Source organism: Adiantum capillus-veneris, chromosome 20 (assembly GCF_014529385.1).
Source record: "Adiantum capillus-veneris isolate H3 chromosome 20, ASM1452938v2, whole genome shotgun sequence".
NCBI classification, from domain to species: domain Eukaryota; kingdom Viridiplantae; phylum Streptophyta; class Polypodiopsida; order Polypodiales; family Pteridaceae; genus Adiantum; species Adiantum capillus-veneris.
The window spans coordinates 101,449,566-101,464,693 of record NC_140950.1 but is presented as its reverse complement, the minus strand read 5'-3'; the positions used below and the strand labels follow the sequence as shown (position 1 = coordinate 101,464,693).

General features: G+C 44.0%; 1 protein-coding gene across 2 annotated transcripts in view; it reads left to right on the top strand.

Annotated features, from left to right (window-relative positions):
* Nucleotides 1-14,783, top strand: part of LOC147432999 (E3 ubiquitin-protein ligase AIP2-like) — a 62,369-nt gene extending 47,586 nt beyond the window's left edge. Inside the window, exons 2-3 of one of the 2 annotated variants that reach the window (XM_086492748.1) lie at nucleotides 13,628-13,719; nucleotides 13,803-14,783. In XM_086492748.1, coding sequence (XP_086348874.1) covers nucleotides 13,628-13,719; nucleotides 13,803-14,415 — 705 coding nt within the window. In that variant the 3' untranslated portion in view covers nucleotides 14,416-14,783. Of the gene's footprint in view, nucleotides 1-13,603; nucleotides 13,720-13,802 lie in introns of both variants that reach the window. The other variant, XM_086492747.1, reaches the window with a different exon arrangement.
* The last annotated feature ends 345 nt before the right edge of the window (nucleotides 14,784-15,128 follow it).

Here is a 15,128-nt window from a genome sequence, read left to right as displayed (position 1 = left end):
TTGCTCTTCCCGGAAAACTCGTTAAAATATCCGCTTTTTAAGAAAAGCTTCTCAGAACCCATCTTTATTCTTGTGCTTGCGTCTTTACGCGTATTCCTCTCTCCAGTTCGGATTTCCTCTAGACTATGGATATCCCCTTTCTGATGCACCCATCACCCACCTTGTGACGCATCAAGAATACCCATCACCTAGTCCTTTCCTACCGAACTTACGGTACAATCCCCTTCATGATGCTCTATGTCACCCATCCTATGACGCATCAGAGATGTCCGTTCCCGGATGGTCGGATACTTCTTTCCGATGCTCCCTGTCACCCATCCGATGTGACGCATCAGAAGTATCCGTTCTTGGTGGCCTTACAGATATTCCCGTTCTCAGTGCTCCCATCATTACTTTGAATGACGCACTAGGAATACTCTGTACTCAGATGTCTCCAGTGAGAAAAACCCTCTCACTTAAAATTCCAATAATTCATTTAGAATTATTTTCTTGGTGTTCCAAGCGAGAAAACCCTCTCACTTATAAATCCAATAATTCATTTAGAATTATTTTTCTGTCAGATAAAGCCAATTTAGCAACATCAATATCATGGACCGCTCTCGCCATCAAGAGTGGGGCCCTTGGAGGAGGGTTTGAGAACTTGTCTGGTGTCGTATTCTTCTCTCTCTATCTCTCAATCTCAGCACCTTCATTCACAATGTTTACCACTTTGTTTGTGTCCATTGTATTCTCTCACTAAAGGAACGGAAGGCTCTCCCTTCCGTAAGTAAAAGGAACCCTTGAGCATAGTTCGGAGTACTTATCTTAAGCAAAGTTCAACATTCACTTCCGCTGCACCTTACAGTGTGCAAGCGCACCTCCTAGAGCGGAGTGCTATACCGGCACAGCAAGAGAGAAGAGAGAAGAGGGGAGAAGAAAGACACAGGCGCTGGGTGCAATCTCCCCCCGTTTAAGAATGAGCATTTCCCTCTTGCACGTATTTTATTTATAGATTCTTCAATGCTCAAAATGAACACACATTGACCGGCCGACACAAATACTATAGCTCCTAATGAGCACTCGAGTAATAGATGTACATATCCCATATCCATAACATACTCCGGGGTTGAAAAAGCAACTACCCTCAGTTGCGAGATACATAAGTGGTGGAGTCGAGTGCGAGGTGCAAAACTTTTGAGTACATGCCTGCATAGCACAATGAGTAACTAAAAACCAAAAGAGTAACAATGATTAGTAGGAAGCAATTTAAAAGTGCAAAAAATGTAGAACATGTGTATGGGGTGATGGGAGTGCAAAAAATGAAGTAAATGTGCATGGGTCCGGAGTGCAACCTTGCTTAGAATTTTTGTTCCAAATAGACCTCCATCTGTCCAGCTTTCTATACTAATTCATCATATCCTGTCATATCAATCCATACCAAATGTGGTGGGCCAGTTCCACATATAATGTAACCACAGAGAGTCCTGCCGTACCAAGCGTAGGCACTCTAATACACATGTATCGACATCCATAAATTTCCATGAAAATATTGCAAAGCGGAGAGTCCTGCCTCACAAGGCGTAGGCATTCTAAGACATGTGTCAATAACCATAAGTTTTCATAATTGTGGAGCGGAGAGTCTTGCCCTCTTCAAACGTAGGAGCTCTAACATGTGTAAAATTGTTTCATTGCCATTCAGTCTAACCGATAAGATCCTTGCCATAACAATGTACAATGTGTCAACTAGTGTGCTGAGAGAAATTTCAAATCACTAGAATGAAAATAGTGTTGCTTATGTAGGAAGCTGATTAATACAAACTGCAGGTGCAATCAATAGCATAGACCTCTCTCGCCATCACAATGTTTATCTGTAAGGTGCAGCGGAATGAATGTTGAACTTTGCTCAAGATGAGTGCTCCGAACTGTGCTCAAAGGTTCCTTTTACTTACGGAAGGGAGAGCCTTCCGTTCCTTTAGTGAGAGAGTGCAATGGACACAAACAAAGTGAATGGACACTCTGAATGGAAGTGCATGAGACTGAGAGATAGAGAAGAGAATACGACACCAGGGACGTTGTAAAACCCTCCTCCGAAGGGCCCACTCTCTATGGCGAGAGCGGTCTACTTATGATTGCACAAATCTCTGCAATGCTTGGACTTGCTGACAATGTCGACGACGAGACGGATTGAAAACTGAAAACGCTAAGGGCTGAAATCTGCAAATCTTTATCTGCTGAATCTATGTCGATGACGATGTCGATGGCGACGATGCGACGATGACGTGTTGAAAACGCAGATGCTCGAATCTGCCTGTAAACTTTGCGGGACCTGATCGTGCGGCGAGGAGCTGCTGCGGGAAGGTGAGATCTGCGAGCTTCGGGGGTTCTTCTGCGAGTGCTAAAGGCTGAAAACTGAAAACGCTGATGCTTGTGGGGATTCCGTCGCGACGATCTGAAAAATGCTGAAAATGGTCAGGCTGTGGAGAATCTGCTAACGCTGGGAAGTCTGCTTGGTCTGCTATTGCCAGGAATCTGCAAGAGCAAAAACGCTGGCTGATCTGGTTCAAAATGGCCAGCCCTCTACTGTGATGCAAAAACGCTAGGCCTCTTGGGGGTTCTGCTGAGAAGTTGCTTGTCGAGCGAGTGCTCCTGCTGCCTCTTCTGCCAGAAAAGTGCTAGCGCTAGGTTTGCTTATGTACAAACTCAGCAAAATCGCCCTACCTACTTCCCAACAAAAGTCACTTAAAAATAATAAGTGAAAAATGTCAAAAATAGGACTATTTTTTGTAAAAATCTGATGATCATGCTGTGTGTAACCAGAGGATATGTATCTACACTAAGTGATTGGGCATGCACGGTCTACGAATAGACTCACAAAAGTGCCAAATCACTTCTAATCTAGACTGACTTGACTGACTGAACCCTGATCATGCTGTAGCTTGTCCACGGGCACATAAGGTTGGATGTGTCACGTGACATCCCCTCCTTTTCAAAGTGGGGTACTGGTACCGAACTGTATGGCGTCGAGGGAGATGGCCAACAACATCCGGAATCCTCGAAAGGACTCTTTGCCGGCCCACTCTGAGGTGTGGATCGTGCGATACTTGAAATTCATAAAGGTCTGCAACGCTTGCTTCTTTGGGCCGCGCCGAAAGCGACACAAAGTCTTCTGTAGCTCCTTCAATGCTTCGACTTCGTCTAGAGTCATGCTTCTTTCTTCTTCAAGAATCTCCGAGGCTGAAAATTCCTGAAACCACTTCCAACACTGTTAGGTGCAACGGAATGAATGTTTGCACTTTGCTCAAGATGAGTGCTCCGAATTGTGCTCAAGGTTCTTTTTATTCTTATGGAAGGGAGAGCCTTCCGTTCTTAATGAGAGAATGCTATGATCACAAACAAAGTGAATGGACACTGTGCGTGCAAGTGTATGACACTGAGAGATAGAGAGAGAAGAGAGATACGACACCAGAGACGTTGTAAAACCCTCCTCCGAGGGTCCCACTCTCATCGGCGAGAGTGGTCTACTTATGATTACACAATCTGGTACAAATGGTATGCATGAGACTGAGGCAAGTCTAGGCTATGTCGGCGATGACGACGGTGAGGACGAGACCGACCTAAGGGCTGAAATCTGAAATCTTTCTACTGCTGTCCAAAAACGCTGTGGGCTGAAATCTGCGTCTAGTCCAAAAACGCTGATTTGGGGGCTGTTTTCTGTGGGTCTTTGTCGCTGAAAATCTGCAGGTTTAGGGCTGAAAACTGATGATCTTCAAGGCTGAAAACTGAGGTCTTTCTGGGGCTGAATCTGCTACCTTTTTGGGGCTGGTTCTTGTTGGTCTTTAGGGCTGCAAATCACTGCTTGTGCCGGATCTGCAAGGCTGAGGTTGACACCAAAAACACTGGGCTGTTGTAAACCAAAAACGCTAGGGATGCTGTAAACCAAAAACGCTAGCTTCTCTGTGATTTCCGGCGATGAAAGACGATGCTAATGCAAGCGCTAGTGACTGAGGATGGCTGGCGATGTTCCTTGTTGAAAACGCTAGGCAATGGGAAATCTGCTGCTTCGAGGGAACCACTAAGGCTTGGTCTTGCTGAGAATTGGTCTGCTGAGCTTGGCTCCTGTTGCCTCTTCTGCCATTTAGTGCTAATTTTGGTTTTCTTATATATTTTCTTACCCAAATTGCCCTACCTACTTTTGTTGGAAAGTCACTTAAATTAATAAGTGAAAAATGCCAAAAATAGGTAAAATAGGCTAAATGCACTGGAAAATTCCCCTGATGGAATTTGATGGATTCTGATGGGAATACTAATGATCATGTTGTGTGCAACCAGAGGATATGTATCTACACTAAGTGACTGGGCATGCACGGTCTACGAATAGACTCACAAAAGTGCCAAATCACTTCTAATCTAGACTGACTTGACTGACTGAACCCTAATCATGCTGTAGCTTGTCCACGGGCACATAGAGTTGGATGTGTCACGTGACATCCCGTCCTTTTCAAAGCGAGGTAATGGTACTGAACTGTATGGCGTCGAGGGAGATCACCAACAACATCCGGAATCCTGGAAGGGACTCTTTGCCGGCCCACTCTGATGTGTCGGTCGTGCGGTACTTGAACTTCATAAAGGTCTGCAATGCTTGCTTCTTTGGGCCGCGCCGAAAGCGACACAAAGTCTCTTGTGGCTCCTTCAATGCTTCAGCTTCGTCGAGAGTCATGCTTCTTTCTTCTTCAAGAATCTCCATGGTTGAAAATTCCTGAAACCACTTCCAACACAAAAACATGAACATAGCTATTCCATGTAGTGAGTGGAAAAAATTTTGTCTTTCTCAAAGACTGTGCATGCAATGTAGATGAACAAATAGACGGAGGGAGAAACCGTTCACCACACACATGCAAACAATGAGATCGAATCTTTTTCTTCTGATCTAAAGCAATCAACTGTGGCAATTCACAACGGAAATGCCCATGCTTGGTGCTCATACTTTCATGTGCTCTTTGTACAACTGTGTCGTGCCAAGGAAGAGACATGGAATGTGACTTCCTTGAATACATGCTTTTCAGCTCTTCATGAACAATCCACATACATTCGTGCTCATTCATGAGTGAAACGTGCTCAATGTACAATGTCATGCCTAGTAAAAGGGATCACATAAGGACGCTGACTAAAGTACAGGAAACGATCACGAATGAAACACTCTAACAATGCGTGCGTATCAATCATGCGAACACATAATACTTCCTGTGTGGGTTCTTTGGATCTAGGCTCGAGAGCCAAGATCGCTTCTTCTTTACGGGGTTCTTTGGACCTTGACTCAAGAGCCAAGATCGATCCGTCGTGATTCGGAGGAGGGCATTTACAACGTCTCTGGTGTCGTATCTCTCTTCTCTCTCTATCTCTCAGTCTCATCCACTTGCAGGCACAGTGTCCATTCACTTTGTTTGTGATCATAGCATTCTCTCATTAAGAACGGAAGGCTCTCCCTTCCATAAGAATAAAAGGAACCTTGAGCACAATTCGGAGCACTCATCTTGAGCAAAGCGCAACCATTCATTCCGTTGCACCAAACATTGGTATCAGAGCTTTGACAATGTTCTGTATCACTCAAGGAAAGAACCACAAGAATCACAAGAATTTTTTTTGCTTGTTGTGGTCGCACGAACCTAAGGCTCGAGAGCCAAGATCGATCCGTCGTGATTGATCCGTCGTGATTTGTTGCTTGGAGGGAACCACCAAGGCTTGGTCTTGCTGAGAAGTGGCCTGCTGAGCTTGGCTCGTGTTGCCTCTTCTGCCATTTAGTGCTAACTTTGGTTTGCTTATATATTTTCTTACCCAAATTGTCCTACCTACTTTTGTTGGAAAGTCACTTAAATTAATAAGTGAAAAATGCCAAAAATAGGTAAAATAGACTAAATGCACTGGAAAATTTCCCTGATGGAATCTAATGGATTCTGATGGGAATACTGATGATCATGCTATGTTGAACCAGAGGATATGCATCTACACTAAGTGACTGGGCATGCACGGTCTACGAATAGACTCACAAAAGTGCCATATCACTTCTAATCTAGACTGACTTGATTGATTGAACCCTGATCATGTTGTAGCTTGTCCACGGACACATAGGGTTGGATGTGTCACGTGACAAACACAAAAACATGAACATACACATTACATGTAAAGTGAATGGAAAAAATCTAATCTTCCTAAAAGATTGTGCATGCAGTGTAGATCTTTATCTGCTGAATTCTAACTCTTTGTCGATGACGATGTTGAAGGGACGACGACGCGTTGAAAATGCAGATGCTGGAATCTGCGTTTTCTGGGCTGAATCTGTAAACTTTGCGGCATCTGAATGTGTGGCGAGGATCTGCTGCGGGAAGGTGAGATCTGCGAGGTTCGGGGGTTCTTCTGCGAGTGCTAAAGGCTGAAAACTGAAAACGTTGATGCTTGTGGGGGTTCCGTCGCGAAGATCTGCAAAAACGCTGAAGTGCCTTGCAGATGCAAAAACGCTAGGATTGAAAATGGTCAGGCTGTGGAGAATCTGCTGACGCTGGGGAGTCTGCTTGGTCTGCTATCGCCAAGAATCTGCAAGAGCAAAAACACTGGCTGATCTGGTCCAAAAACGCCAGCTCTCTACTGTGATGCAAAAACGCTAGGCCTCTTGGGGGTTTAGCTGAGAAGTTGCCTGTTGAGCGAGTACTCCTGTCGCCTCTTCTGCCAGAAAGTGCAAGCGCTAGGTTTGCTTATATACAAACTTAGCAAAATTGCCCTACCTACTTCCCAACAAAAGTCACTTAAAAATAATAAGTGAAAAATGTCAAAAATAGGAAAAATAGGTCTATGCATTGTAAAAATGCTCTTGATGGGTTCTGATGGAAATCTGATGATCATGTTGTGTGCAACCAGAGGATATGCATCTAATCTAAGTGTCTGGACATGCACGGTCTGCGAACAGACTCACAAAAGTGTCAAATCACTTCCTATCCTAGACTGACTTGACTGAACTGAACCCTGGTAATGCTGTAGCTTGTCCACGGATACATAGGGTTGGATGTGTCACGTGACATTATCCACTCTGTTTGTGATCACTTGCACTCTCTCATTATAAAGGCAGGGAAGGCTCTCCCTTGCGTAAGTAAAAGGAACCTTGAGCACAGTTCGGAGCACTCATCTTGAGCAAAGTTCAACATTCACTTCCGCTGCACCTAACATTGGTATCAGAGCTTTGGCAGTGTTCTGTATCACTCAAGGAAAGAATCACATATTTTTTTTTTGCTTGTTGAGGTCGCACGTAACCCAAGTCCTCTTGGGCGTGTCAATTCCTAATCGTGTTTTTGAAGAGTGACAAGAAACCCAAGAAAGAAGGGCTTGTCCAGCCTTCCCTTATGCCTCTTTTCACTCATTGAGAGCAGACCGTGCACTAAGCGGCCGGCCAATCGGCGTGAGGTGGGAAAAAGCAACCTTGATGTGAGCGCAAGGCCGCCAAGGGGTGCGCCCGTGGAAAAGAGAAGAGCCCGGGTGAAGAGAAGATCCTTCTCTAACACAGATTGCAAGCTAAAGAAGAACCTCAAGAACCTCAAGAACTCAAGAACTCAAGAACTTCAAGACCCTGAAGAACCCAAGAACCCAAGACCCACAAGAACCCAAGTTACTCGTGAACTTAAGAACCCACGACTTTAGTGGATTGTCATCACCCGAAGCGGAATGGATACTTCGCATGGAGGTGGTGAGCATGGAAGAGGCGAAGAAGAAGTTTCTCCACCAGGAGGTTTTTTCGACCCTCCCTCTTCCTCATCTACGCCAAGGATTGCACTAACTCCTATGGAGGCTTTCGACAAGATGATGATAGACAAGAAGTTAGAACGCGAAGCAAGAAAAGCAGAAAGACAGACAGAACACAAAGAAAGAATGACAGCCATAGAGCGTAAATGCAAAGAAAAAATGGCAGTCATAGAGCGTGAGCTCGAGCAACTACGCTTGGCGGCCGCAGAAAGAAAAACAGAATTGGATCATGAGCAAGTTGTTCATTCTTCATCTCTCATTCCTAATGTGTAGGCGAAGATTGAAAAGAATCGGGAGAAGGAGACTCTCTCAGTCTCTTCTTCTCCAAAGCATGACACATAGGATTTGCATGATGAATTGCTTGATAATGATAAGCATGATGATTTGGATGATAATAATAAGCATGATGATTTGCATGATCAAGATGTGATTTCTCACGAGCATGATGATTGTTCAGAAGAATGATGGGTTAGTTGATGCTTTTTCTAGTCAAGCGAACCTCATTGCAGGTTCGATCAATCACCAAGAACCGATCTTGGCTCTCGAGTCGAGGTCCACAGAACCCCCACAAGAAGATTCGTTCGATCACGAAGAACCGATCTTGGCTCTTGAGTCGAGGTCCACAGACCACCCCCAGGACGTACTATGTGTTCGTATGATTAGTCAGCAGACAATGTTCGAGTGTTGCATTTGTGATGCTTTTCTGTATTTTAGTCACCGTCCTTATGTGATGCCTTTTTAATAGGCATGAATTGTACGCTGAACACGATTCACTCATGAATGAGCACGGATGTATGCGATACTCTCATGAAAAGATGAAATGTTTGCACCCAAGGAATTCACATTCCATGTCTCTTCCTTGGCATGACAGAGTATCAGAAAGAGCACAAGAAGGATTGAGCATCAAGCATCAGCATTTCCATTGTGTTTTGCCACAGTTGATTGATATAGATAAAAAAGACAAGATTCGACCCCATTGTTTGCGTGTGTTTGATGAACGGTTTGACACTCCGTCACTTTGTTCATCTGCATTGTATGGACAATTTTTTCGAGAGACTAGATTTTTTTCCAGTTACCTTGCATGGAATGGGTATATTCATGTTTTTGTGTTGGAAGTGGTTTCAGGAATTTTCATCATCGGAGATTCTTGAAGAAGGTAGATGCATGACTCTAGACGAAGTTGAAGCATTGAAGGAGCCTCAGAAGACTTTGTGTCGCTTTCGGCGCAGCCCAAAGAAGCAAGTGTTGCATCGGTTTCGACATGGTTCAAAGAAGCAAGTGAGACAATACTTTTTGAAGTTCAAAGATCGAGGAACCCACGAAGCAGTGTGGGTCGACGAAGAGTTTTTCAAAGATTACCCAGAGTTGTTGGCAGACTACAAGGAAGCCATGCAGCTCGGTACTAGTACCTCACTTTAAAAAGGAGGGGATGTCACGTGCACATCTAACCCTATGTACATGTGGACAAGCTACTTCATGACAAGGGTTCTGTTAGCCTAGCTTAGGAAGTGTTCTGGCACTTTTGTGAGTCTGTTCGCGGATCGTGCATGCCAGGCACTTAGAGTAGATGCATATCCTCTGGTTGCACACATCATGATCATCAGCATTACCGTTAGAATCCATCAGGAGCATTTTCTTGTGCATAAAACCTATTTTTCCTATTTTAGCCATTTTTCACTTATTATTTTTAAGTGACTTTTGTTGGGAACTGGGTAGGGCAAATGAACTAAGCAAATATAAAAGAAAACCTAGCGCTAGTGCAATCTGACAGAAGAGGAAGAAGTGCACAGACAAGCTTCTTGCAACAGGCATCTCTCTCGCTCTCTCTCTCTCTCTCTCTCTCTCTCTCTCTCTCAAGCAAGAACACCTGCAGATCCTGGCGTTTTCACCAAGCAAAGCCCAGCGTTTTTCGGTATCATCTCCATCGCCAAGCAGCCCTCAGATCAGCGTTTTAAAGACCAGCCAAATCAGCCAATTGGGACAGTATTTGCAGCAGTTGGACAACGTTTATCAAGCCTGCTTGAAAGCGTTTTTCCCTGCAGCAATTCAGTGTTTGGATAGCAGCATACCAGTGTTTTCTTAGCAGCATAAGACAGCAGCAACTTTAGCATTTTTCAGCAGTATAGACAGCAGCAAATTCAGCGTTTTCAGCAGATACGTCGTCGTCGCTGCACTTGTCGTCACCGTCGTCTCCAAACTTAGATCCACATTGCATCATAGCCTCACGAATTGCATCAGTATCTTGTACCAGATTTGTGCAATCAATAGCATAGACCTCTCTCGCCATATAGAGAGAGGGGCCCTTGGAGGAGGGTTTGATAACTTGTCTGGTGTCGTATTCTTCCCTCTCTATCTCTCAGTCTCAGCACCTTCATTCACAGTGTTTATCCACTCTGTTTGTGATCACTTGCACTCTCTCATTAAAGGCACGGAAGGCTCTTCCTTACGTAAGTAAAAGGAACCTTGAGCACAGTTCGGAGCACTCATCTTGAGCAAAGTTCAACATTCACTTCTGCTGCACCTTACACTGTGGGCCCACCAGGGAGAGAGAAGGGATCTAGTCTCCTACGTCTGAGGAGGAGTGGAGGAGGGATCCGGAGATGAGGATGTGGGTCCTACCGGTGAGAGAGGAGGGACGGGAGGCAGAGGTGGAGGCGGAGCGGCAATGTCTGAGGGAGGAGGTGGAGGAACTGAAGTGAACGGAGCCTCCTCAAGTCGGCCGTGTTGAAGGGGTCAAAACGGTTCCCAATCGGAACCTAGTGCTGCTGAGCGCGTCTCTGTCGACGGCGGCGACCACGCACTTGCTGCCAATCGTCAGCTGTTTGAGCGCTGGTCTCAGTCGAGGTACCAGCATGTGTGTCTGGCTCCTAAGCATGCTCAGCCTCGGGAGGCTGCGCATGCGTTGTGGATCGAGGTCTCTTGTGAGGACATGCCTTTGCCAAATGGCTCATCTGTCTGCAAATGAAACACTGATTCGGGAGGCCCGAATACTCTACGCTCTGACAGAACCAAGCTCCACTCACCCGAGGTAGTAGGATGACCTTCGGGAGAGTGTGGGTGTCCCGAACCAGAACACGTACTGAGGGGATGCCGGCCACCTTGGTTGCTACAGAGGCTGTCGTGTGAGGTATCTTCAGGACAGTCCCAATCTTTGAGCCTATCCTTGACAAGAGTGGCAGGTACTCCCTCCTCAAACCGGGAAAGTAGACAGAGATAGGAAGGTCTGCCTCCTCTACCAGAACATCTGTAGCTGGATCGAAACCATGCCTCCACTGTCCAGAGTGGGTTCCAACTGCTCGGATGGCCAAGGGGCTCAGTGCGATGACCTTGGACGTCATCTCGAAGGTCTCGAACTCTTATCTGATAGTAGCCGCGTCCGAGGAAGTGAACATCCAAGATCTTGCCCACCTCTTCGAGAAGGCGGGCCTGGAGAAGATCACGCACCACTCCTCTGTTGGGTCTGGTGCCGAGAATCTTGCAGATGACGGAAGTCACCTAAAGGCGTTCCACCTCTGCTGCGAGGCTCGCTTGCTTTGTCGGCAAAAGAGCAAGTCGGATGGTGGGTTCTGTAGGGTTGGGCGAGGGGGCTTCTTAAGAGTCCCTCTGAGGTGGAGCATGAGCCTCCATCAGCAGCGAGCGAGAGCTTTTGTGGATATGCTTGGAGCTTTTGCAAGGAGATTAAGGCTTAGTCAATATCTGCTAAGAAAAAAGAGGATTTTGACATAGCCCAAGTGTCCTAAAGTTGGGTTAGTATGTGCTTCATATAAAAAAGCATTCTGTGAGGTAGCATCTTAGGTATTCATAAACGATTCCTATAGTGAAGTTGCTTGTCTTCTAGAATTTAATGTGAAGGCTTGGATACATTCTCACTGCTAGGATTGTAATAAGCTTCTAATATTCTACATCCTTAACAATAGCGTCCATGACCTTGTTCTGAATAGGATTGTTGGCCATTGAAATAATTCCCACAAAAGCTTTGCGACTAAGGCTTTTGTTACAGCATTATCCTTACCTAGTCCGATTTTAATATCAAAAACATACTCTTGTGGCAATTCTATCGATCTTCATTGTCTAATATTGAGGTTAGGTTGGGTGAAGATCCAATTTATTCGATGAGTTACCATTTGAAATTTCAACCAAGGAGGTAATGTTTCCAAAGCTTGAGAGCATGTATAACTGTGAGTAATTCCAAGTCATGAGTGGCATAGTTAACCTCATGTATCTTGAGCTTTCAAGAAGTGTAAACTACAACTCTTCCCTCTAATCTCAAAACACCTCGTAAAGGCAAGATTATTCGCGTATGTCACTACCTCAAGATTTTGGGTGAAGTCTTAAAGTTTGAGAATAAGGCTGGAGATCAAATACTCCATCATGCCTACCTTGCCGATGGATTCTGGCATTTTTCGTCAGTAAATCGGTTAGTGATGCTGTTTTGAGAGCACAGTCCTTTACAAATGACCTCTACTATCATCTGATTCCTAGGAATCCTGACTTCGCTTTGTAAAGTATTCCACAAAATCTTCGATTTCTCAGGATCAACTGATACTCCTTTAAGTGAAATGACAAAGCCTAGATACGTGACTTTAGGAGTGAAAAATGTACGTAGAATCTCTGATAATAATTTTCAAACATGAGCTTCACACTCTTCTTTTGATTTACAGTAGACCAAGATATCACCAAAGAATATGAAGACAAAGTTGTCTAAGAATTCTCGCAAAATATCTTGCATCAATTAAAAGTTACAGAAGCGTTTGGAAGACCAAAAGGTGGCCATAGCGAGTGGTAATGGCGATTTTGGGGATATCAATCTCCTGAATCCGGATTCGATAATAGCCTGAGCGAAAATCAATCTTTGTGAACATGTAGTCGATCAAGCATCCTAGCCTTACATACGAAGCTAATTATTCAACTTACTTAAGACAAAATAATCAAACAGCATTGCAAACAAGAGAACTCAATAGACAATCTTTTAACATGAGTTTGAAGTCGTGGAATAAAGACAAGAAAGGATAGTCATTCAAAAAAATCATGAAAAACGTTCGTTGATTAAATTTATTTTCAATGTTTCTTCTTTTGTAATGTTCAAGAAAAGTATCAATAAATTTAATAAAAGTGGGGAGATTAAAAAAGCCCTTAGCTTAGTAACTCACTGATTTGTTGCTTAGAACTGCAGAGCTTTTGATATTTTTACTCGAGCCTTGATCTTGGCTGAGTATGCCCATTAGCTCCTAAGTGTGCTACAAACTCAGTTCATTGGTTTTACACAGTATGTTTTGATCATGAACTCACTCTATACGAACTTGCATCTACTCTTGGCACTGATGATGTGAGGAGGGATGTCATAGCTGTTGGCTAAGGTGATAGTTTTATTCTCTGTGTTTGGACAAGTAGCGAAGTTAGAGGCGCATATTGTCAAGTTTTCAAGTTTTCATATTGCCTCTTCTAGGTAGGTACGTAGTAGTTTTTCTTTTCAGTCTTTAGCTTATATGAAGGATACGTCCTTGTAATGTCTTATTCTTGTTTCTTTAAAGTTGAATATTTGTTTCCAATTTTCAGTCAAGAAGTAAGCTTCTTTAACGTGAAAAGGCTTTTAGAAAAGGCTTACATAAGCCTTTACTAAAGGCATTTTCAAGTGAATACTGGTTTGTTTTTATGTATGCTTGTTAAGTAACAATTAAATGATTTAGTGTTTTCTTTATCTTTTGTTGTGTCCCTTGCTTTTGTATATGTTTAAGCTTCTCATCCTTCGTAAGTTCAGACTGTTCTGACCTTATGGAGGTAACATATCTTTTTGAACGTTTTTTCTACTACAAGTTGTGAACTCTATTTCTGAAAACAGTTGAGAACCTCCATTGCAATGCAGAGTGGCAGTTCTCGTCCAGTACTGCCCATGGACATTTGGAACCTTCTTGATGAGTTTGCTGGAGTTCCTCCTGGCCCAAGTGCTAGATCCAGGTAAATAGTTGTGTAAGAGGTTTAAAAGACTAATTCATTTACAAGGTCATCAAGAGTGTTCCTTGATCTTATTGATTTTTCAGGTCCAGTGAATCCCTTGCGTATGAGGTCAATGCTATGGACAGGCTTTTCACAGACTGGTTATGGTTAACAAGCAGAAGTAGAGAGCGAGAAGAAAAGCCTCCTGAGCGTGTAGATACGGCGGCAGTGCTACGCAAGTGTCGCAAAGTGGTTTACAAGCCCTCTTCATCATTGTGGGGCAAGGCTAAAGCAGACGCAGACCAATCAGAATGCCCTGTATGCCTCGAAAAATTAGTTGCAAAAGATAAGCTGTTTATGCTACCTTGTAAGCACCAGTTTCATGTAGACTGCTTGACTCCTTGGATCAAACGCAACCATGCATGCTGCCCATGTTGCAGGGCAGATATTCGACGGGGCCCCAAGAAGAATGAAAGGGCAAGCGCAGCCATCAATGATGGGAACCCCATTATGAATTTTCGACAAAGGCGGACTGGTCGGGGCATTGATCTCAGAGGAGAAGGTAGTACTGCAGGTAGGAATGTTGTCGTTCAAAATAGTATCACAAGAAGTTCCAGTATGGGTGAGGAGGACGTTGATGCTTGGGAGGGGCTACATGAGTACATAATGGCAGCACTTGCGGAAGTGGATGCTGAGCTGAATCGCTTTATGCGCTAGTCTCTGTGCTCGCTCTTTCTTTTAGCAAGTTTGTGTACATAGATCTTAAAGAGATCCGAAGCTTTAAGATCGTGAAGAACCAAATGCTTACGTTACATAGCAACTGATTCTTGCAAAATTTCCATGCAATGATTCTTTGGTGATCCTCCAGAGGCCGAAATTTGATCGTCTAGACGGTGCAAAGCAAGCTAGCCCGGTGTGATGTACATGGTTGATAACCGGCAAGATTTGAAGGATTGCCTGTGGAAATCTAATAGACAAGTGAATCTTCAAAAAGCATTGGAAAAGCAGGATACATATAGTATGAAAAAGCTTAAAATTCTGATCATTTATACAATGCGGGTGGATTTAAGAGGAAATTTTCTCTAGTGGTATTACTTTTTTCTTCTCAAAAAGCTTTCCACAAGATTTAGATGATTTAGAAACGCATTATTAGTGATAGTTTCTTTTGGGGGTAGACCTTTGATCATGTCTTTGTTTCAAGAAAAGCCAGCTGCAGCATTGGTACTGGGAGAAGACACCCTTTTTGACGAAAGGATTCTCAGGGTTTCTCTATGTTGCACTTTCGCAGTCGGAACAGTCCTTACCTTGATTCTGCAGGGGGTGTCTTTGACTTTCTTTTTGCCTTGGTCCTGCAGGGGGTGTCTTTGACTTTCTTTTTGCCTTTCAAGCATTGCTATTTTTCATTCCAAGCATTTTATCACCTTACTAAT